The sequence below is a fragment of the Entelurus aequoreus genome, linkage group LG06 (assembly GCF_033978785.1).
Source record: "Entelurus aequoreus isolate RoL-2023_Sb linkage group LG06, RoL_Eaeq_v1.1, whole genome shotgun sequence".
Classification (NCBI taxonomy): Eukaryota; Metazoa; Chordata; class Actinopteri; order Syngnathiformes; family Syngnathidae; genus Entelurus; species Entelurus aequoreus.
In genome coordinates this window covers 43,882,286-43,907,256 of record NC_084736.1, presented here as the reverse complement: position 1 = coordinate 43,907,256, position 24,971 = coordinate 43,882,286, and the positions used below count along the sequence as shown (strand labels likewise).

General features: G+C 41.9%; 1 protein-coding gene across 1 annotated transcript in view; it reads left to right on the top strand.

Annotated features, from left to right (window-relative positions):
- Window positions 1-5,497: 5,497 nt before the first annotated feature.
- Window positions 5,498-24,971, top strand: part of LOC133652230 (transmembrane protein 8B-like) — a 194,468-nt gene continuing 174,994 nt past the window's right edge. The window contains exons 1-2 of the mRNA XM_062050745.1: window positions 5,498-5,586; window positions 24,178-24,367. Of these exons, the coding sequence (XP_061906729.1) occupies window positions 5,508-5,586; window positions 24,178-24,367 (269 nt within the window). The 5' untranslated portion in view covers window positions 5,498-5,507. The remainder of the gene's footprint in view (window positions 5,587-24,177; window positions 24,368-24,971) is intronic.

Genomic DNA, 24,971 nt, shown 5'->3' with positions numbered 1-24,971 from the left:
ATGAAATAAATTGAGAATGTTTATCATGGTTCTTCTTCTTTGTACTTTGTAAACACTTTAAGTTAGAAGAGTTTCTTGAAGTGGATCATATTAGTACATTGTTTGATTGCTTTGCTTAATCCATTCCATAATTTAATTCCACATACTGATATACTGAAGGTCTTAAGTGTTGTACGTGCAAACAAATGTTTTAAATTACGTTTTTCTCTAAGATTATATTTCTCCTCTTTTTTTTTAGAAGAATTGTTGTATATTCTTGGGTAGCAGGTTATAGTTTGCTTTGTGCATAATTTTAGCTGTTTGCAAATTCACTATGTCGTGGAATTTCAGTATTTTTGATTCAATAAATAAAGGGTTTGTATGTTCTCTATATCCAACATTATGTATTATTCTAATTGATCTTTTTTGTAACACCGTTAATGAATGAAGTCTACTTTTGTAATTATTTCCCCATATTTCTACACAGTAGCTCAGATATGGTAACACTAGTGAGCAGTAGAGAATATGAAGGGATTTTTGGTCTACAACATGTTTTGCTTTATTCATTATTGATGTGTTTCTTGCAACTTTATGTTGTATATTTTTTACGTGAGATTTCCAGTTCAATTTATCATCAATCATTATACCTAGAAATTTGTAGGTAAATGTAAATATAAACGGAATACAATGATTTGCAAATCCTTTTCAACCCATATTCAATTGAATGCACTACAAAGACAAGATATTTAATGTTCAAACTCATAAACTAAATTTTTTTTTTGCAAATAATGATTAACTTAGAATTTTATGGCTGCAACACGTGCCAAAGTAGTTGGGAAAGGGCATGTTCACCACTGTGCTACATGGCCTTTCCTTTTAACAACACTCAGTAAAGGTTTGGGAACTGAGGAGACACATTTTTTAAGCTTCTCAGATGGAATTCTTTCCCATTCTTGCTTGATGTACAGCTTAAGTTGCTCAACATTCCGGGGGTCTCCATTGTGGTATTTTAGGCTTCATAATGCGCCACACATTTTCAATGGGAGACAGGTCTGGACTACAGGCAGGCCAGTCTAGTACCCGCACTCTTTTACTATGAAGCCACGTTGATGTAACACGTGGCTTGGCATTGTCTTGCTGAAATAAGCAGGGGCGTCCATGGTAACGTTGCTTGGATGGCAACATATGTTGCTCCAAAACCTGTATGTACCTTTCAGTATTAATGGTGCCTTCACAGATGTGTAAGTTACCCATGTCTTGGGCACTAATACACCCCCGTACCATCACAGATGCTGGCTTTTCAACTTTGCGCCTATAACAATCCGGATGGTTCTTTTCCTCTTTGGTCCGGAGGACACAACGTCCACAGTTTCCAAAAACAATTTGAAATGTGGACTCGTCAGACCACAGAACACTTTTCCACTTTGTATCAGTCCATCTTAGATGAGCTCAGCGAAGCCAACGACGTTTCTGGGTGTTGTTGATAAACGGTTTTCGCCTTGCATAGGAGAGTTTTAACTTGCACTTACATATGTAGCGACCAACTGTAGTTACTGACAGTGGGTTTCTGAAGTGTTCCTGAGCCCATGTGGTGATATCCTTTACACACTGATGTCGCTTGTTGATGCAGTACAGCCTGAGGGATCGAAGGTCACGGGCTTAGCTGCTTATGTGCAGTGATTTCTCCAGATTCTCTGAACCCTTTGATGATATTACGGACCGTAGACGGTGAAATCCCTAAATTCCTTGCAATAGCTGGTTGAGAAAGGTTTTTCCTAAACTGTTCAACAATTTGCTCTCGCATTTGTTGACAAAGTGGTGACCCTCGCCCAATCCTTGTTTGTGAATGACTGAGCATTTCATGGAATCTACTTTTATACCCAATCATGGCACCCACCTGTTCCCAATTTGCCTGTTCACCTGTGGGATGTTCCAAATAAGTGTTTGATGAGCATTCCTCAACTTTTATCAGTATTTATTTCCACCTTTCCCAACTTCTTTGTCACATGTTGCTGGCATCAAATTCTAAAGTTAATGATTTTTTGCAAAAAAAAAAAAAAGTTTATCAGTTTGAACATCAAATATGTTGTCTTTGTAACATATTCAACTGAATATGGGTTGAACAGGATTTGCAAATCATTGTATTCCGTTTATATTTACATCTAACACAATTTCCCAACTCATATGGAAACGGGGTTTGTATATATATATATATATATATATATATATATATATATATATATATATATATATATATATTTATATTTATATTTATATTTACACACACACACATACAGTCGTGGTCAAAAGTTTACATACACTTGTAAAGAACATAATGTCATGGCTGTATTTAGTTTCCAATCATTTCTACAACTTATCTTTTTGTGATAGAGTGATTGGAGCACATACTAGTTGGTCACAAAAAACTTTCATGAAGTTTGTTTCTTTTATGAATTTATTATGGGTCTACTGAAAATGTGACTAAATCTGCTGGGTCGAAAGTATACATACAGCAATGTTATTATTTCTGGCAAGCTTCTGGTTGAATTTCTGACCACTCCTCTTGACAAAATTTGTGCTGTTCAGCTAAATTTGTTGGTTTTCTGACATGGACTTGTTTCTTCAGCATTGTCCACCGGAGTTTGGGAAGGCCATTCTAAAACCTTCATTCTAGCCTGATTTAGCAATTCCTTTACCACTTTTGACGTGTGTTTGTGGTCATTGTCCTGAAGAATTTGGAGGTAATCCTCCTTTTTCATTGTCCCATTTACTCTCTGTAAAGCACCTGTTCCATTGGCAGTAAAACAGGCCCAGAGTATAATACTACCACCACCATGCTTGACAGTAGGCATGGTGTTCCCGGGATTAAAGGCCTCACCTTTTCTCCTCCTAACATATTGCTGGGTATTGTGGCCAAACAGCTCAGTTTTTGTTTCATCTGACCCCAAACTTTCCTCCAGAAGGTCTTATCTTTGTCCATGTGATCAGCAGCAAACTTTAGACGAGCCTTAAGGTGTGGTGGTGCTGGGTTGACTCTTGATCATCCTGACTAATTTTCTCTCAGCAGCAAGTAATAGCTTGCGTTTTCTTCCTGATTGTGGCAGTGACAAAAATGTGCCATGCACTTTATTCTTACGAACAATTGTCTGCACAGTTGCTTTTGGGACCTTAAGCTGCTTTGAAATGGCTCCAAGTGTTCAACTCAATGATTCATTTTTTCAGATCTGTGCTGAGTTCCTTTGACTTTCCCATTGTCGCGTTTGTAACCGAGTCTAATGACTGCATCACATGAGCCGTATTTAAATGGGCTCAGAGAAGTCAACAGGTGTCATCAATCATAATCACTCACATGAAGTTAAGAGGCCATGCCACGAAACTAATTTGATTTGATTGTAACTTTTCTACATCACAAAAATTGATAATGTATGTTGCTGTATTGACCCAGCAGATTTGGTCACATTTTCAGTAGACCAATAATAAATTCATAAAAGAAGAAAGAAGTGACAAACAAGTATGTGCTACAATCACTCAATCACAAAAAAATAAGAGTTGTAGAAATTATTAGAAACTCAAGACAGCCACGACATTATGTCCTTCACAAGTGTATGTCAACTTTTGACCATGACTGTATGTATATGTGTCATACAGTCCTCATGGCATCATTTACCCTTCACTACTGACTTTAGTGAGATGCTTGTTTTTTTTCTGGACTTTTGAATTTTTTTGGTTTTTATTTTTTGACTTGTCCAGGGTGTACCCCGCCTTCCGCCCGAATGCAGCTGAGATAGGCTCCAGCACCCCCCGCGACCCCAAAAAGGGACAAGCGGTAGAAAATGGATGGATGGATGGTTTTTATTTTTACTTCCCAACATTAATTTTATTTTAGAAACTAACTAATAATTCCAGCTTTTGAAGCATTTATTGGCCAAATATAGCAGATTTCATACTCTTATCCACGCAACTATTTAACAAAAAAAAAACCTTTGCCAAGTTTTAATTTTATTTTCTGATCAAATGTAATGACTTTTTTAATCCAGCAGACGGCAGACATCTATTTCGAAACAACATGTTATCAGTGCAGCTAGTGAGTGTGCCATACACTCCTTGAAGCATCATTTACCCATCACTACTGATTTTTGTGAGATGCTTTGTGTTATTTTTCCTGGACTTTTTTAAATTGTATTTATTTTTTTACTTTCCAGCATGATTTCATTAGAAACTATAACTAAAAATTCCAGCTTTAGAAGTATTTATTGGCCAAATTTTGCACATTCCATACTGTTTTTTGCGCAGCTATTTGTTAAAAAAAAAAAAAAAAAGGCAACAACATTTGCTAACTATTAATTTGATTTGCTGGTCAAATGTAATTACTTTTTTAAACCAGCAGATGGCAGACACACATTATGAAACACCACACATTATTGGTGCAGCTAGTGAGTGTGCCATGCACTCATTGAGGCGTCATTCACCGATTACCACTGACTTCTGTAAGATGTTTTTTTTTTAACTTTCCAGCATGATTTCATTAGAAATTATAGCTAATGATTCCAGCTTTAGAAGTAATTATTGGCCAAATTTTGCACATTTCATACTCTTTTTCTGCGCAGATATTTGTTAAAAAAAAGGCCAGCAACATTTGCTAACAATTAATTTTATTTGCTGGTCAAATGTAATGCCTTTTTTAAACCAACAGATGGCGGACACCCATTATGAAACATCAACACATTATTGGTGCAGCTAGTGAATGTGCCATCCACTCATTGAGGCATCATTTACCGATTACCACTGACTTCTGTAAGATATTTTTTACTTTCCAGCATGATTTCATTAGAAATTATAACTAAAATGTAACACCTAATTTTGGCTTTAGAAGTATTTTTTAGCCAAAATATTGCCTTGATAACATTAGCCGGTGTTTCTCAATTATAACGCCTTTTCTGTTTTTTTCTTGTCATTCCTGTCAAAAACGAATTCTCCATATCTCTCCTTCTCAGCTCTGTACGTGCGTGACGATGTTTGTGTGCACACCTTCTCATCTACAGGCTGCTTCATATATCATCTGGTCAGTATGACTAAGAACTGTATTTGACTCATTAGATTACATAATCATGTGTGTCCGATGACCATCCCTGCACAGTGTCGTCATATCGTTACAAAGATGACACACTAATTGCATCCCCGTCTCGTTGCAGTGTAGTAAACTTGGGCAGCGTGCGCGCGCACAACGTGGTCGCTGCTGCAAACCCTGCGTGCGCGCCCCCTCCTCCCCCTCCCCACCTTCCCCCTCTCTCTCTCTTCGGACTGACATCACCGACCCTCCAATGAGAATCTCATCCACCACGGAAGCTGTCCAATCAAAAGCCCACCAGTGGGCGGCGAGCCGGATGACGTCATGCACTAACAGCTGGGCGATGAGCCACCAAAAAAAGAAAAAAAGAAGGATGTAAAATGTAAAGCGGGCACAGCAGCAGCGAGCTGTGAGCTGCATCGCGGCTCGAGCCCACCACGACCACGGAACCCACGGAACCATGTGGATGATGACGATGATGGGGAGGAGGGGGAGGATGCTGCTCTTCATCGTTTACACTTTCCTATGCGCTTGTGGAGGTGAGTGCTTATAGTGTATGTGTGTGTGGGGGGGGGGGGGAGCTGTCCGTCCACTGGTGGTGCTGAAACGGACCTGCGATCAGTTATTGGCGCCCCTTTCTTGAACCCTTTATCAGAAGTATGGAGTCCACCTTCTTATGGAAACACCCATTCATTGTCTATTTCCCACACTTATTTGTGGTGTTTATCATTGAAGTTGAGCTGCCATTGATGATGGGGATTATAAGTAAACATGCCGCCTTGCACTAAAAAGTAAAGGTGCTTTCCCTCCCTCCTCTATTGTCACGCGAGACAAGAGCACGAAACAAAGACATCAGCTGTCACAGCAACATCTTCTCTTTTCCCTCCGTTAGTTCAACAAGGCTGATTGCAAGATTTGCACTCCCTATGAATGTCTCTGTAGGAGAGAAAGAAGGGTTTAGTGCAGAGCTGGGCAAATATTTTAACTCGGGGGCCACATTGAGAGAAAAAAAGGTGTATGGGGGGGCCAATGTGTATGTGTGTATAAATGATATATACACGTTTAGATGGAAAAATCTGCATGTTTGAGTCCCTTTTTTCAGGAACACTAACACAGTGGTTCTTAACCTTGTTGGAGGTACCGAACCCCACCAGTTCCATATGCGCATTCACCGTAGCCTTCTTTAGTGAAAAATAAAATGTTTTTTTTTTCAAATTCAAGACAAAGTTATGTTTTTTTTACTGGTGCACAAAATGAACCGTGCATGAACATCACCTTGTTCAAAGAACAAAACCAACACAGTGCATGAACTCACAACAAATTAAACACCTGCAAATCAGATGTAAAATTAAAGGGAACTTTGTTTGGGGGTATCCATAATACGCCGATAGGGAGAAGTTTTTATTTATACGATGATTCGGGTGTGTCTTGACCTCCACGGCGGAGGCTCCGCCGAACCCCTGAGGCCGACTCACCGTACACCATAGGGTTCGATCGAACCCAGGTTAAGAACCACTGCACTAACATCAAAAGTCTCAACGTCCGATAGAGTTCTAAAAACGTTATGTCACGTCAAAAAAACTAAATTTTACAGTTTTTTACTGAACGGGACACCCACAATGTACATGAAAATAAAGAAAGTGGGATTTACAATATTAACTATGAACAATAAAACACTGAATATTAACAACATATGAACGTCGCTCCTCTTTTACTTCTCAGACCAGCTCCTCGATAGACATCTTTTACAATCAAGCAAAACACGACAAAAATTAAACAAAATATGAATGCAAAGTGTAATAAACACCTACACTATGATATATTATCACGTAAACATCTGTTTCTGACACAAATTAGTTTTAATCTGTATTGTGTACATTTTAATTGATCCAGCATAACTGTCTTTCTTTGTGTGCTAGCTTGAAAAATCGACAAAGTTGTGTTTCTTGGGTTGTCAAGTATTGAATAGTTGAACCGTGTGCCGAGGACATCGCTCAAAGTGCGCTGTGCTGTTATCCAGACTCGGCTGCAGAAAAATATCCGGGGGGGTTGGGCATCATTTTTTTTCAGGGGAGCCTCTGCCAAAAATGTATACCCGCCGTAGGAGCGCACACTCTTGCTAAAGCTGCAATGCTGGGTCTTTGTCCACAACTGATAACATGTAAGACATGTGCTCTCGCGGCGCGCCCGCTGGAATCCATTTTTGGCACGGAATCAATTTTTGCCACCAAACCGACAGCAGCAAATAATAGATTTGACTCAAGGTTGTGATGACGTCGCGATTGACGACTCGCCGGCTGATGGCATCATAGGAGTAAAAATGAAATGTGTCCTTTTCAGTTTCTCCCAGGTGTACACATGTTACGATGTGGAACATGTTAAAACCACACTTTTTGGTTTTGACGGTGACTTCCTGACCTCGCAAGGAAATGCGCCTGATTGGCTGTTACTCATAACTAACCCCCACCCCTCTTTCGACGTACACCATCAAAGAGCTGTGATTGGATATATACCGAACTTGTCCCACCCATGGACAAGACGAAATTAAATATAATAGGATTCAGTTTCTGTCAACATTTTCGCCTCCTATTTATACTTTTACAGTTAATTGTGAAGTGAAGTGAACTATATTTATATAGCGCTTTTCTCTAGTGACTCAAAGCGCTTTTACATAGTGAACCCCAATATCTAAGTTACATTTAAACCAGTGTGGGTGGCACTGGGAGCAGGTGGGTAAAGTGTCTTGCCCAAGGACACAACGGCAGTGACTAGGATGGCGGAAGCGGGGATCGAACCTGCAACCATCAAGTTGCTGGCACGGCCACTCTACCAACCGAGCTATACCGCCCATTGTGTTATCGTCTTTGTTTTGATTACTTCGCATCTTATTTTTGCCTGCTCCCATGTAAAAAACTAAACAAAGCCAAAAAACATTCATTTGTACAAAAAAATTAAATAAGCAGCTGCAGCCCAGGCCGGGCACGGCTTACTCCATGACACCGCTGTTATCTTGCTTATTAAATTGGCATGCAACAAAAGTAGTGGTAGAGTAAGCAGTCTTGCTCCTGCTCTTTAATAATAACAGTAATTCAGTACAGTATGAGCGTCCATATGTCTTCTATTTCTCCCAGGTGTAGAGGACATATTGTGTTTTCCCAGCGAAAAATCAAAACACCGTGCCTTCCAAAGACAGTATGTCGGATTGGATCCCCTCCGTGTTTTACTCCCCGCCCCTCTCCCACATGCAGGTGATTGGACTTTATAGCTCAAACGGACAATTGTCGTCCTCATGCATAGCTCAGACCCACTTCCAGGTACCTGTCTACGACTCTAAGCCTTCTGGGTGATGTCGTATATAAGCATTCACTTCCTAGTTAACATGTACAAACCCCAAAACCAGTGAAGTTGGCACTTTGTGTAAATGGTAAATAAAAACAGAATACAATGATTTGCAAATCCTTTTCAACTTATATTTAATTGAATAGACTGCAAAGACAAGATACTTAACGTTTGAACCGGAAAACGTTGTTATTTTCTGCAAATATTAGCTCATTTGGAATTTGATGCCAGCAACATGTTTCAAAAAAGCTGGCACATGTAGCAAAAAAGACTAAGAAAGTTGAGGAATGCTCATCAAACACTTATTTTCAAACATTCCACAGGTGAACAGGGTAATTAGGAAAAGGTGGGTGCCATGATTGGGTATAAAAGCAGCTTCCATGAAATGCTCAGTCATTCACAAACAAGGATGGGGCGAGGGTCACCACTTTGTGAACAAATGCGTGAGCAAATTGTCGAGCAATCTATAAACAACATTTCTCAATGAGCTATTGCAAGGAATTTAGGGATTTCACCATCTACGGTCCGTAATATCATCAAAAGGTTCAGATAATCTGGAGAAATCACTGCACCTAAGCGATGATATTATGGACCTTCGATCCCTCAAGCGGTACTGCATCAAAAAGTGACATCAGTATCACCACGTGGGCTCAGGAACACTTCAGAAACCAGCTGTCAGTAACTACAGTTGGTCGCTACATCTGTAAGTGCAAGTTAAAACTCTACCATACAAAGCAAAAGCCATTTATCAACAACACCCAGAAACGCAGCCGACTTCTCTGTGTCTGAGGTTATCTAAGATGGACTGATGCAAAGTGGAAAAGTGTTCTGTGGTCTGACGAGTCCACATTTCAAATTGTTTTTGGAAACTGTAGACGTCGTGTCCTCCGGAACAAAGAGGAAAAGAACCATCAGGTCTGTTCTAGGCACAGAGTTGAAAAGCCAGCATCTGTGATGGTATGGGGCCAAGACATGGGTAACTTACACATCTGTGAAGGCGCCATTAATGCTGAAAGGTACATACAGGTTTTGGAGCAACATATGTTGCCATCCAAGCAATGTTATCATGGACACCCCTGCTTATTTCAGCAAGACAATGCCAAGTCAAGTGTTACAACAGTGTGGCTTCATAGTAAAAGAGTGCGGGTACTAGACTGGCCTGCCTGTAGTCCAGACCTGTCTCCCATTGAAAATGTGTGGCGCATTATGAAGCGTACAATACAGCAAGAATGGGAAAGAATTCCACCTGAAAAGCTTCAAAAATGGATCTCCTTTATGGCCATGTAACACAGTGGTAAAATGCCCCTCTTCCAAATGTTTTGCAAAGTGTTGCTGCCATTAAATTCTAAGTTAATGATTATTTGCAAAATAAATTTAGTTTGTCAGTTCGAACATTGACTGCGATGAGGTGGCGACTCGTCCAGGGTGTACTCCGCCTTCCGCCCGAACGCAGCTGAGATAGGCTCCAGCGCCCCCCGCGACCCCGAAGGGTATAAGGGGTAGACAATGGATGGAGTTCGAACATTGAATATTTTGTCTTTGCAGTCTATTCAATTGAATAAAGGTTGCAAAGAATTTGCAAATCATTGTATTCTGTTTTTATTTACCATTTACACAACGTGCCAACTTCACTGGTTTTGGGTTTTGTATTCATACATTTATTTATCCAGGATAAGGTAACTCAGAACATATTTTCATTTGCCATTCTGAACTAGCAAAGAAGAAGCATTGAGAGATGTTGAAGTGTGATGACAATCTCACATTGTCTCTTGTTTACCAACAACAATAAACTTTTTTTTTGTAGTAATTATAATAAATTGTTACTATTAGTAGTTATAATTATTTAAAGCAGTACAGTGAGTTTACTGCCATCTAGTGTCTACTTTTAGGTCTGTATTGTATAAAATGAGTAAAACATCAATTTATTTTACAATATCTGTTGAAATCATGTGCTTTTTTAAGTTAAGCTTATAAGGAACATTAACACATTCATAAAATCACAACAGTTCAATATTATTGGGGGTAGAAGATGCTTAACTTTCTGGCAGATTTAGGCATTTTAGGCTGCAACAATCACAAAACAAATCTGCAAAATCCTGGAGGGACTGTGAAGTCCTACTACTGATCAATTGGTGGTCTTACAAGTCATCAACAATTCAGAGAAAAATCAGTTACAATCTAGGCAGAGCTTAACTGGGTCATGTTTCTGAACATTGTTTATCTACCCATTGGTCACATCATTAGGTACATTTCAATCAATCAATCCAATGTTTTTTATTCAGCACTTTTCCCTAAGTGCTTTACACCAAAAAAAAAAAGAAAAGTATAGAACCTATTTTAAAATATACAGTATGCAAAAATAAAATATAAATAACACATTAATACATTAATAAAACATTATATTGAGAGAATAATAGTACAAAAATATCAATAAATCAAATAGAAAATTACAAAATAAAAATAAACATAAAAGGAGTTTAACATTTCATTTAATTGCATTTCATTTTTATTTATGTCCTTCATTGATGTGCATTTTTGATCAATAGACAATTCAACTTTAGCAACTAAACACATACTAACACACCTATGCTTGAGAAGGAACAGGATGAAGAACATCTTAATCATTCCTGCCCCCTTCAACATAATAAATAGTCTTACTTAATGGATAGCCCAGATTCACAGGCATACAAACCAAACAAATACATCCAAATATAATGAATACAAACAAAAAAAAACAAGTGCAAAACGTCATGAAGTACAAACCGAACAAAAAAAACAATATACACCTCACGGGATGATACAAAACAAATACAAAACTACACAAAAAAATAAGTAAAATAGTAAATATAACGCAAAATGTAGACACTGACGGGGGCTGTCCATATGATCTTACTGTTCTGTCTTTATATATATTTTTTAATTGGAATATATTTCTACAATCTTTTATCTCATTGTAAAGATAATTCCATAGTTTAACCCCCACCACTGATATAAAGTTGTCCTCGAATACTGATGTTTGAAATGACCTTTTATTCTATGCTCTTCATTCTCAGAAGTGATGACAAACATTTTTTGTAAAGTTGTTGGTAATGTTTTACTTTTAGCCTTAAACATAACACATAATGTCTGTAACTTTACTAGCTCCTGTAGTTTCAATAAGCCATAATTAATAAATAATATGTTGGTGTGTTCTAGATAAGCTGATCAGTAAAAAAAAATGCCCCATGCTCTATTTGAGCATTGAAAATGCCTTTGCATTCAGTATATATTGTGTAAATCACATTGACACTTTGTGTAACTGAATATTAGAATATAATATATAATACCATAATAAAATATAAATAACACATTAATAAATTAATAAAACAATATTGAGAGAATAATAGTACTAAAAATATCAATAAATCAAATAGAAAATTACAAAATGAAAATAAAAACCTAATAAGAGTTTAACATAATCAATAAAAAATAAAATAAAAAAGAATGTTAGAGCATTAGAAATGTCTTTGCACATTGACACTTTATTGTGTAACAGAATATTGGAATACAGTATATAATACCATAATAAAATTAAAATAACACATTAATAAAACATAATATTGACGGAATGATCGTACTAAAAATATCAATAAATCAAATAGAAAATCACAAAATGAAAATAAAAACCTAAAAAAAGTTTGACATGATCAGTAAAAACAAAAAACAAATAAAAGAACATTAGAGCATTGAAAATGTCTTTGCATTCAGTTTATAAAGCACATTGACACTTTATTGTGTAACAGAATATTGGAATATAGTATATAATACCATAATAAAATATAAATGACACATTAATAAATTAATAAAACAATATTGAGAGAATAATAGTACTAAAATATCAATAAATCAAATAGAAAATTACAAAATAAAAATAAAAACCTAAAAATAGTTTACCATGATCAGTAAAAAAACAACAAAAAAAACATAAAAGAACGTTAGAGCATAGAAAATGCCTTTGCATTTAGTTTATAAAGCACATTGACACTTTATTGTGTAACAGAATATTGGAATATAGTATAATAACACCAAAAAATTTGAATGTGTGTAGTTACTAGTTGTAGAGGGTCAAACCACTACACTTCACATACATGTAGGGATGGCTACATTCACATTTGAACCGATACGGTACAGATTTGTGCAACCTGGTAATTGATACCGTTACGTAACGATGCAAATTTTCGGTAAATTTCTGTGTGTTAATAAACATTAATTGTTTTTAATAATACAGTAATTTTTATTGCAATATTTTTTAAAAAATTAGCGGATTACGATAACTGCTGTCCAGTTGTTATATGTTGTTTTATTATCATATTTTTGAGTCTCATTTGCAAGTATGACATAAAGTTGCAATTACAGTTACAAGTCCAAGATATTAGATAGCAGTAGTTTATGGTGTGTTGGCTAGTCAGTTTAGTCTTTTGTCACGCCCTAAAAAGTGTTAATACTGTACTGTACTGTACTTATTACGCACCAGCTGTTGATTGTGATGTGCATCGTAGTTGTATCCATCCATCCATCCATCCATCCATCTTCTTCCGCTTATCCGAGGTCGGGTCGCGGGGGCAGCAGCTTAAGCAGGGAAGCCCAGACTTCCCTCTCCCCAGCCACTTCGTCCAGCTCCCAGGCCAGCCGTGACACATAGTCTTCCCAACGTGTCCTGGGTCTTCCCCGTGGCCTCCTACCGGTCGGACGTGCCCTAAACACCTCCCTAGGGAGGCGTTCGGGTGGCATCCTGACCAGATGCCCGAACCACCTCACCTGGCTCCTCTCAATGTGGAGGAGCAGCGGCTTTACTTTGAGCTCCCCCCGGATGGCAGAGCTTCTCACCCTATCTCTAAGGGAGAGCCCCGCCACCCGGCGGAGGAAACTCATTTCGGCTGCTTGTACCCGTGATCTTGTCCTTTCGGTCATAACCCAAAGCTCATGACCATAGGTGAGGATGGGAACGTAGATCGACCTGTAAATTGAGAGCTTTGCCTTCCGGCTCAGCTCCTTCTTCACCACAACGGATCGATACAGCGTCTGCATTACTGAAGACGCCGCACCGATCCGCCTGTCGATCTCACGATCCACTCTTCCCTCACTCGTGAACAAGACTCCAAGGTACTTGAACTCCTCCACTTGGGGCAGGGTCTCCTCCGCAACCCGGAGATGGCACTCCACCCTTTTCCGGGCGAGAACCATGGACTCTGACTTGGAGGTGCTGATTCTCATCCAAGTCGCTTCACACTCAGCTGCGAACCGATCCAGCGAGAGCTGAAGATCCTGGCCAGATGAAGCCATCAGGACCACATCATCTGCAAAAAGCAGAGACCTAATCCTGCAGCCACCAAACCAGATCCCCTCAACGCCTTGACTGCGCCTAGAAATTCTGTCCATAAAAGTTATGAACAGAATCGGTGACAAAGGGCAACCTTGGCGGAGTCCAACCCTCACTGGAAACGTGTCCGACTTACTGCCGGCAATGCGGACCAAACTCTGGCACTGATCATACAGGGAGCGGACCGCCACAATCAGACAGTCCGATACCCCATACTCTCTGAGCACTCCCCACAGGACTTCCCGAGGGACACGGTCGAATGCCTTCTCCAAGTCCACAAAACACATGTAGACTGGTTGGGCAAACTCCCATGCACCCTCAAGGACCCTGCCGAGAGTATAGAGCTGGTCCACAGTTCCACGACCAGGACGAAAACCACACTGTTCCTCCTGAATCCGAGGTTCGACTATCCGGCGTAGCGTCCTCTCCAGCACACCCGAATAGACCTTACCGGGAAGGCTGAGGAGTGTGATCCCACGATAGTTAGAACACACCCTCCGGTTCCCCTTCTTAAAGAGAGGAACCACCACCCCGGTCTGCCAATCCAGAGGTACCGCCCCCGATGTCCACGCGATGCTGCAGAGTCTTGTCAACCAAGACAGCCCCACAGCATCCAGAGCCTTAAGGAACTCCGGGTGGATCTCATCCACCCCCGGGGCCATGCCACAGAGGAGCTTTTTAACTACCTCAGCAACCTCAGCCCCAGAAATAGGAGAGCCCACCACAGATTCCCCAGGCACTTCTTCCTCAAAGGAAGACGTGTTGGTGGGATTGAGGAGGTCTTCGAAGTATTCCCTCCACCGATCCACAACATCCGCAGTCGAGGTCAGCAGAACACCATCCTCACCATACACGGTGTTGATAGTGCACTGCTTCCCCTTCCTGAGGCGGCGGATGGTGGTCCAGAATCGCTTCGAAGCCGTCCGGAAGTCGTTTTCCATGGCTTCCCCGAACTCCTCCCATGTCCGAGTTTTTGCCTCCGCGACCCCTGAAGCCGCACACCGCTTGGCCTGTCGGTACCTGTCCGATGCCTCAGGAGTCCTATGAGCCAAAAGAACCCGATAGGACTCCTTCTTCAGCTTGACGGCATCCCTCACCGCCGGTGTCCACCAACGGGTTCTAGGATTACCGCCACGACAGGCACCAACTACCTTGCGGCCACAGCTCCAATCAGCCGCCTCGACAATAGAGGCGCGGAACATGGTCCATTCGGACTCAATGTCCAGCACCTCCCTCGTGACATGTTCAAAGTTCTTCCGGAGGTGGGAATTGAAACTCTCTCTGACAGGAGACTCTGCCAGAAGTTCCCAGCAAACCCTCACAATGCGTTTGGGCCCACCAGGTCTGTCCGGCATCCTCCCCCACCATCGCAGCCAACTCACCACCAGGTGGTGATCGGTAGAAAGCTCCGCCCCTCTCTTCACCCGAGTGTCCAAAACATGAGGCCGCAAATCCGACGACACAACTACAAAGTCGATCATGGAACTGCGGCCTAGGGTGTCCTGGTGCCAAGTGCACTTATGGACACCCTTATGTTTGAACATGGTGTTCGTTATGGACAATCTGTGACGGGCACAAAAGTCCAATAACAAAACACCACTCGGGTTCAGATCCGGGCGGCCATTCTTCCCAATCACGCCTCTCCAGGTTTCACTGTCGCTGCCAACATGAGCGTTGAAATCCCCCAGTAGAACGAGGGAATCACCCGGGGGAGCACTCTCAAGTACTCCCTCGAGCGAATCCAAAAAGGGTGGGTACTCTGAGCTGCGGTTTGGCGCGTAAGCGCAAACCACAGTCAGGACCCGTTCCCCCACCCGAAGGTGGAGGGAAGCTACCAACATGCAGGCTCTGAGCCGGGGGGCAACAAGAATTGCCACCCCAGCCCGTCGCCTCTCACTGCCGGCAACGCCAGAGTGGAAGAGAGTCCAGCCCCTCTCGAGAGAACTGGTTCCAGAGCCCTTGCTGTGCGTCGAAGTGAGTCAGACTATGTCTAGCCGGAACTTCTCAACCTCGCGCACTATCTCAGGCTCCTTCCCCCCCAGCGAGGTGACGTTCCACGTCCCAAGAGCTAGCTTCTGTAGCCGAGGATCGGACCGCCAAGTGCCCTGCCTTCGGCCGCCGCCCAGCTCACTTCGCACCCGACCTCTATGACCCCTGCTATGGGTGGTGAGCCCATTGGAGGGGGGACCTACGTTGCGACTTCGGGCTGTGCCCGGCCGGGCCCCATGGGGACAGGCCCGGCCACCAGGCGCTGGCCATCGCCAGGCCCGGGGTCTCCGGGCCTGGCTCCAGAGGGGGGCCCCGGTGACCCGCGTCCGGGCGAGGGAAATCTGGGTTCCTTGTTTTTATCTTTCATTGAGGTCTTCGAGCTGCTCTTTGTCTGATCCCTCACCTAGGACCAGTTTGCCTTGTTCGTAGTTGTAGTTTTCATTAAAAAATTTGGAGGCGTTGAAAACACCATGTAAAGTCACTAATGCTAAAATCAGTAGCAAAAACCAATGTACAAAACCCAAAACCAGTGAAGTTGGCACGTTGTGTAATTCGTAAATAAAACCAGAATACAATGATTTGCAAATCCTTTTCAACCTATATTCAATTGAATAGACTGCAATACAAGATATTTAATGCTCACTCTAAGAAACAATTTTTTTTTTCAAATAATCATTAACTTAAAATTTAATGGCAGCAACACATTGCAAAAAAGTTGGCACAGGGGCATTTTTACCACTGTGTTACATGGCCTTTCCTTTTAACAACACTCAGTAAACGTTTGGGAATGAGGAGACCAATTTTTTAAGCTTTTCAGGTGGAATTCTTTCCCAATCTTGCTTGATGTACAGCTTAACAGTCCGGGGTCTCCGTTGTCGTATTTACCGCTTCATATTGCGCCACACATTTTCAATGAGAGACAGGTCTGGACTACAGGCAGGCCAGTCTAGTACCCGCACTCTTTTACTATGAAGCCACGCTGTTGTAACACGTGGCTTGGCATTGTCTTGCTGAAATAAGCAGGGGTGTCCATAATAACGTTGCTTGGATGGCAACATATGTTGCTCCAAAACCTGTATGTACCTTTCAGCATTAATGGCGCCTTCACAGATGTGTAAGTTACCCATGCCTTGGGCACTAATACACCCCCATACCATCACACAGTTCGAACGTTAAGTATCTTGTCTTTGCAGTCTATTCAATTGAATAGAGGTTGAAAGGGATTTGCAAATCATTGTATTCTGTTTTTATTTACCATTTACACAACGTGCCAACTTCACTGGTTTTGGGTTTTGTATATTAGCATCAAGCTAGCGCAGTTTTGGAAAAGTGTAGCCTCACTTTACTTACGTTGGAGCGTTTTTGGAGTCAATTTTTTTTTTGGCCTTGAAAATTGCAACATTACCTCGAGGTAGTTTGGCTGAGTCCGCTCTCAGTGCTGCTGGAGTGATTGCCAAGTGCTGAAGTGCAAAGAGCCGGAACTCGAAATTGCCTACTGGTCAAGTCGTTGCAACCCAGCAATGTGTTCCAGCAGAGTGTACGTTGAAGAATACATGTGAATGACAAAAACAAAACATAGGAAAGGTGCGCCAGGCCAGACTATAAGGCCAGAGCCGGGACTCAAGTCCAAACATAAGTCCACTAAGGCATTAACATGATAGCAGTATGATAATATGTATGCTACTAATATAGTAAAACAGTAGTTGGAGGGTGAAAGTAATCACTGAAACATGTCAGGGGCATGACTAAACGTTGGAATAAGTCAAGCTGTGGGTCGTAGAAAGGATGCAGGCGTGCTGGGGATGTCTATATAGCTGGTAAACAAGCTAGGTGTTTCCATTCCCTTTAGCCTCATTATTATACAAACCCCGTTTCCATATGAGTTGGGAAATTGTGTTAGATGTAAATATAAACGGAATACAATGATTTGCAAATCATTTTAAACCCATATTCAATTGAATGCACTACAAAGACAAGATATTTGATGTTCAAACTCATAAACTTAATTTTTTTTTGCAAATAATAATTAACTTAGAATTTCAAGGCTGCAACACGTGCCAAAGTAGTTGGGAAAGGGCATGTTCACCACTGTGTTACATGGCCTTTTCTTTTAACAACACTCAATAAACGATTGGGAACTGAGGAAACTAATTGTTGAAGCTTTGAAAGTGGAATTCTTTCCCATTCTTGTTTTATGTAGAGCTTCAGTCGTTCAACAGTCCGGGGTCTCCGCTGTCGTATTTTACGCTTCATAATGCGCCACACATTTTCGATGGGAGACAGGTCTGGACTGCAGGCGGGCCAGGAAAGTACACGCACTCTTTTTTTACGAAGCCACGCTGTTGTAATACGTGCTGAATGTGGCTTGGCATTGTCTTGCTGAAATAAGCAGGGGCGTCCATTAAAAAGACATATATATGTTCTTCCAAAACCTGTATGTACATTTCAGCATTAATGGTGCCTTCACAGATGTGTAAGTTACCCATGCCTTGGGCACTAATGCACACCCATACCATCACAGATGTTGGCTTTTGAACTTTGCGTCGATAACAGTCTGGATGGTTCGCTTCCCCTTTGGTACGGATGTCACATTGTCGAATATTTCCAAAAACAATTTGAAATGTGGACTCGTCAGACCACAGAACACTTTTCCACTTTGCATGAGTCCATCTTAGATGATCTCGGGCCCAGAGAAGCCGGCGGCGTTTCTGAATGTTGTTGATAAATGGCTTTCGCTTTGCATAGTAGAGCTTTAACTTGCACTTACAGATGTAGCGACAAACTGTATTTAGTGACAGTGGTTTTCTGAAGTGTTCCTGAGCCCATGTGGTGATATCCTTTAGAGATTGATGTCGGTTTTTGATGCAGTTTTGATACAGGGATCGAAGGTCACGGTCATTCAATGTTGGTTTCCGGCCATGCCGCTTACGTGGAGTGATTTCTCCAGATTCTCTGAACCTTTTGATGATATTACGGACCGTAGATGTTGAAATCCCTAAATTTCTTGCAATTGCACTTTGAGAAACGTTGTTCTTAAACTGTTTAACTATTTGCTAACGCAGTTGTGGACAAAGCGGTGTACCTTGCCCCATCCTTTCTTGTGAAAGACTGAGCATTTTTTGGGAAGCTGTTTTTATACCCAATCATGGCACCCACCTGTTCCCAATTAGCCTGCACACCTGTGGGATGTTCCAAATAAGTGTTTGATGAGCATTCCTCAACCTTATCAGTATTTATTGCCACCTTTCCCAACTTCTTTGTCACGTGTTGCTGGCATCAAATTCTAAAGTTAATGATTATTTGCAAAAAAAAATTTTTTTATCAGCTTGAACATCAAATATGTTGACTTTGTAGCATATTCAACTGAATATGGGTTGAAAAGGATTTGCAAATCATTGTATTCCGTTTATATTTACATCTAACACAATTTTCCAACTCATATGGAAACAGGGTTTGTATATATATATATATATATATATATATATATATATATATATATATATATATATATATATATATATATATATATATATATATATATATATATATATATATATATATATATATATATATATATATATATATATATATATATATATATATATATATTAGACTTAGACTTCCTTTTTATTGTCATTCAAATTTGAACTTTACAGTACAGATAAGAACAAAATTTCGTTGCATTAGCCCGTTGTAGTGCAGGATATGTTGGATCCACTATGGACTGGACATTCACAATATTATGTCATACCCACTCGACATCCATTGCTTTCGGTCTCCCCTAGAGGGGGGGTTACCCACATATGCGGTCCTCTCCAAGGTTTCTCATTGTCATTCACATCGACGTCCCACTGGGGTGAGTTTTTCCTTGCCCGTATGTGGGCTCTGTACCGAGGATGTCGTTGTGGCTTGTGCAGCCCTTTGAGACACTTGTGATTTAGGGCTATATAATTAAACATTGATTGATTGATTGATAAAAGAGCAATAAGGTGCAGATATAAATAAATAGAGTACCGTACAGATAAATATATTGCACTTTTGCATATGCATCCACATTTATGGATGTATGTTGTATTGTCTTTATATATATATACACAGGTATATATATATATATATATATATATATATATATATATATATATATATATATATATATATATACAAATATATGCAAAAGTATTTAGCCACCCATCCAAATAATGAGAATCAGGTGTCCTAATAATTTGGCCTGGCCACAGGTGTATAAAATCAAGCACTTAAGCATGGAGACTGTTTCTACAAACATTTGTGAAAGAATGGGCCGCTCTCAGGAGCTCAGTGATTTCCAGTGTGGAACTGTCATAGGATGCCACCTGTGCAACAAATCTAGTCGTTAAATTTCCTCGCTCCTGAATATTCCAAAGTCAACTGTTGGCTTTGTTATAAGAAAATGGAAGAGTTTGGGAACAACAACAACTCAGCCACCAAGTGGTAGGCCACATAAACTGACAGAGAGGGGTCAGCGGATGCTGAAGCGCATAGTGCAAAGATTTTCTGCACAGTCAGTTGCGACAGAGCTCCAAACTTAATGTGACCTTCCAATTAGCCCACGTACAGTACGCAGAGAGCTTCATGGAATGGGTTTCCATGGCCGAGCAGCTGCATCTAAGCCATACATCACCAAGTCCAATGCAAAGCATCGGATGCAGTGGTGTAAAGCACATCGCCACTGAACTCTAGAGCAGTGGAGACACGTTCTCTGGAGTGATGAATCACGCCTAGTGGCTAGAGTGTCCGCCCTGAGAGCGATAGGTTGTGAGTTCAAACCCTGGCCGAGTCATACCAAAGACTATAAAAATGGGACCCATTACCTCCCTGCTTGGCACTCAGCATCAAGGGTTGGAATTGGGGGTTAAATCACCAAAATGATTCCCGGGCGCGGCCACCGCTACTGCTCACTGCTGCTCACTGCTCCCCTCACCTCCCACGGGGTGATCAAGGGTGATGGGTCAAATACAGAGAATAATTTCGCTGTGTGTGTGTCAGAGTTTGTAGGTGACGAACCCCAAGATGCAGAGACAGCAGGCATTGAACAGGAAAACATGATTTAATTCAGCTCTATAGCAAAAAACAAACAAAAGGGAACAAACAAAAGGCGCGCACAATGCGGAGAACAAACTTGAACAAAAACACTTACTGTGACACGAAGGAACTATGACTTGAGCGGAGTGGACAAAAGTAGACAGCTACAACGACAAATAGGTAGAAGCTACAGGTACAAGTGACAAGTGACATTCAGGTAGATACTACAATGACAATGATCCAGCAGTGACTGGAGGGCAGGACAGGTTTAAATAGGCAGCTGGCTGACTGGCACCAGGTGTGGCCACGTGCCAATCAGCCACAGTTGAGGGGACAAAGCACTCAGGGAGAATCAGGAAATGAAGACAAAATAAAAGCACTGACAGGAAACTAAGAACAGGAAACCAAGACAAACGCAGAGGCAAACTAAAACTTGACCAAACTGTCAGGGACAACCCTGACAGTAGCCCCCCTTCCCATAACGGATACCAGACGTAATCAAAAAATCCCCCCCACCCAAAAAAAAAAAACAGTCCAAAGTCAAGGGAGGGTGGAGGGAGGACAAGGAGGTGGGCCGCCAGGCCAAGTGTCCCCGCAACCAGCGGGGAAGAGTCAGGTGGCGACGGCGTGTTGAACGCCACCGCAATTGTCGAGGCGGCTCGACCGCCGGCGTGGGAGGGCCCACCGGGAAGGATGGTGGCGGCGCCCTCTGCTGGCCACCCGGAGAGGGTGGTGGCGGCGCCCTCTGCTGGCCACCCGGAGAGGGTGGTGGCGGCGCCCTCTGCTGGCCACCCGGAGAGGGTGGTGGAGGCGACCCCTGCTGGTCCACCGGAGAGGGTGGTGGAGACCCCTGCTGGTCCACCGGAGAGGATGGTGGAGACCCCTGCTGGTCCACCGGAGAGGGTGGTGGAGACCCCTGCTGGTCCACCGGAGAGGATGGCGCCGTCTGTTGCAGACCCCTCGGAGATGATGGCGCCATCTCTTGCAGACCCACTGGGGTGAGTAGCTGTGCCTCCCCAGCTGCACAGCTACTCATAACCCCCCCCCCCCCCCAAGGGACGGATCCCAGACGTCCCCAGATAGGCCCACAGACGACAGGGGTGGGTGGGAGAGGGCTTGAAAAGCGGCCGAACTTTTCTTTGAATTAGCCATTAGTTCTAAAGCCTTGTTAAGCCTCTCCGCCATGGACATCTCTGCGAGGTTCGTGTTAGGCTGGATCATTCTGTCAGAGTTTGTAGGTGACGAACCCCAAGATGCAGAGACAGCAGGCATTGAACAGGAAAACATGATTTAATTCAGCTCTATAGCAAAAAACAAACAAAAGGGAACAAACAAAAGGCGCGCACAATGCGGAGAACAAACTTGAACAAAAACACTTACTGTGACACGAAGGAACTATGACTTGAGCGGAGTGGACAAAAGTAGACAGAGCTACAACGACAAATAGGTAGAAGCTACAGGTACAAGTGACAAGTGACATTCAGGTAGATACTACAATGACAATGATCCAGCAGTGTCTGGAGGGCAGTACAGGTTTAAATAGGCAGCTGGCTGACTGGCACCAGGTGTGGCCACGTGCCAATCAGCCACAGCTGAGGGGACAAAGCACTCAGGGAGAATCAGGAAATGAAGACAAAATAAAAGCACTGACAGGAAACTAAGAACAGGAAACCAAGACAAACGCAGAGGCAAACTAAAACTTGACCAAACTGTCAGGGACAACCCTGACAGTGTGACAATCATTGGCACTTTAACTTTAACTTAACTTTCCATCTGGCAATTTGATGGACGACTCTAGGTTTGGAGGTTGTCAGAAGAACGGTACATTTCAGACTGCATTGTGCCGAGTGTGAAATTTGGTGGAGGAGGAATTTTGATGTGGGGTTGTTTTTCAGGAGTTGGGCTTGGCCCCTTAGTTCCAGTGAAAAGAACTTTAAATGCTCCAGGATACCAAAACATATTGGACAATTCCATGCTCCCAACCTTGTGGGAACAGTTTGGAGCGGGCCCCTTCGTCTTCCAACATGACTGTGCACCAGTGCACAAAGCAAGGTCCATAAAGACATGGATGACAGAGTCTGGTGTGGATGAACTTGACTGGCCTACACAGAGTCCTGACCTGAACCCGATAGAACACCTTTGGGATGAATTAGAACGGAGACTTGAGAGCCAGGCCTTCTCGACCAACATCAGTGTGTGACCTCACCAATGCGCTTTTGGAAGAATGGTCGAACATTCCTATAAACACACTCCGCAACCTTGTGGACAGCATTCCCAGAAGAGTTGAAGCTGTAATAGCTGCAAAAGGTGGACCGACATCATATTGAACCCTATGGGTTAGGAATGAGATGGCACTTCAAGTTCATATGTGAGTCAAGGCAGGAGGCCAAATACTTTGGGCAATATAGTGTGTATATATATACAGTATATACACTATATATATATATATATATATATATATATATATATATATATATATATATATATATATATATATATATATATATATATATATATATATATATACATTATACATTTTATATTTTATAAATTAATTAATTAATTTAAATCTGGATAAAAAAGATTTGAGATTGGAATGTGAATCGATTTTTTTTGTGCACCCTAAAGTTCTTTATATTTCAGTGTGACTCCTGTCACTGTGTTGTAGTGCAGGGTGTGCTATTTTAGTCACCAAATATGGTTCCTTGATTGCCAAGATGGATGTGATGAATGTATAGAAAGCTCCCACTTGAGACGGCGCATTTTCTGGGGATGAGTAACAATAAAAGGGAGCTTTGTAGCTGGGATCCCACTTCAGCTCTTGACAACAAGATTGCTTCATTCTCTGGTGTTTCTTGAGCTTTAGCTTTCAAGGTTGCTTCCGAGAGAAGAGAGAGAGAGTGTGTGTGTGTGTGTGTGTGTGTGTGTGTGTGTGTGTGTGTGTGTGTGTGTGTGTGTGTGTGTGTGTGCGTGTGTGTGTGTGCGCGTGTGTGTGTGTTGTAATTGTTCTCCTTTTACGAGCGCACATCAGAACACGCTGCCGAGGGTCGCTCGATTTTCTTGCCTCAGTGTTCCCATCAAGGCCAGCGGCAGACGTCCTAGCATCTTTCTATTATTGTGTGCAGCGCAGAGCAATTAAATGACTGCCAAGCAACTTTTGCTGTTCTTTTTGCCCACCTGCTGGCTGAGCTCAATGCCAGCCTGGCTCATGCGGGTAATATGGCAGATTACACCTGTCACTTGATCTGCTGCTGCTTTTATACGCGGAGCCTCAGCTGGATGTAATCCAAGGATTTGACATTAAGCAGGATGCTCCAGAGCACGCACACACACAGATGCCTTAAAAAAAACATTCCCTCTTATTCTTTTTTTTCCTTTGCAGATTGCCTTTTTGTGACTGAATACTTCACCCGGACGCCTCGTAAACTCAGTGCTTTTAACTCCTTCGCGAGTGTGGAGTTGTTCCACTTCAATGTGCCTGAGGACACCCTGATGGCCGTCTGGAACCTCATTACCTTCAAGGAACAAGGGGGCACCTTTGGGGACAGCTGCCCCGATCGCAACGTGACCGTGTAAGACGCAGACGCCACACTTTGTCACGGCTTTCTGTTTTACTTTGAGACTTTTGCTCGAGATGACAGGATGCACTTTGACCCTGTTTATTCTGCACCACTTACATGTATGGATGAGGACCACATTCGGTACTTTTGTAGGCACCAACCAAATTACGTCGGTACTACCGAGTATTGATTCGTGTAAAATCAAACAGTGCCATATTTTGATACCGATTGCAGACTCGTCACGTTCGGTTGCAGACTAAAAATGGCTCACGTAAACAATCACTCAGCCAAACTCCCTCGAAGTAACGTTGCAATTTTTAACACCAACAAAGCAAGTATGCTTGGTAGAAAAAGCTCTAATGTAAAGAAAGGCTTTACTCTTCCAAAATGCACTAGCTTGATGCTAATTTACATTGAATTTGTCATAGACAGGCTACTATTAGCATTAGCTATTCTACATGGCGATTTTAATATCTCCAAATTTGGTAGTGAAAACTACAACTAAGATGAATGTTACAATCCAACAGCTAGTGTGTAATAAGCACAATACTTGCAGTAAAACTACTTTGTAGGGCGCAACCTAACACATTCCTCTTCATGGAAAAAGTTACTTCCG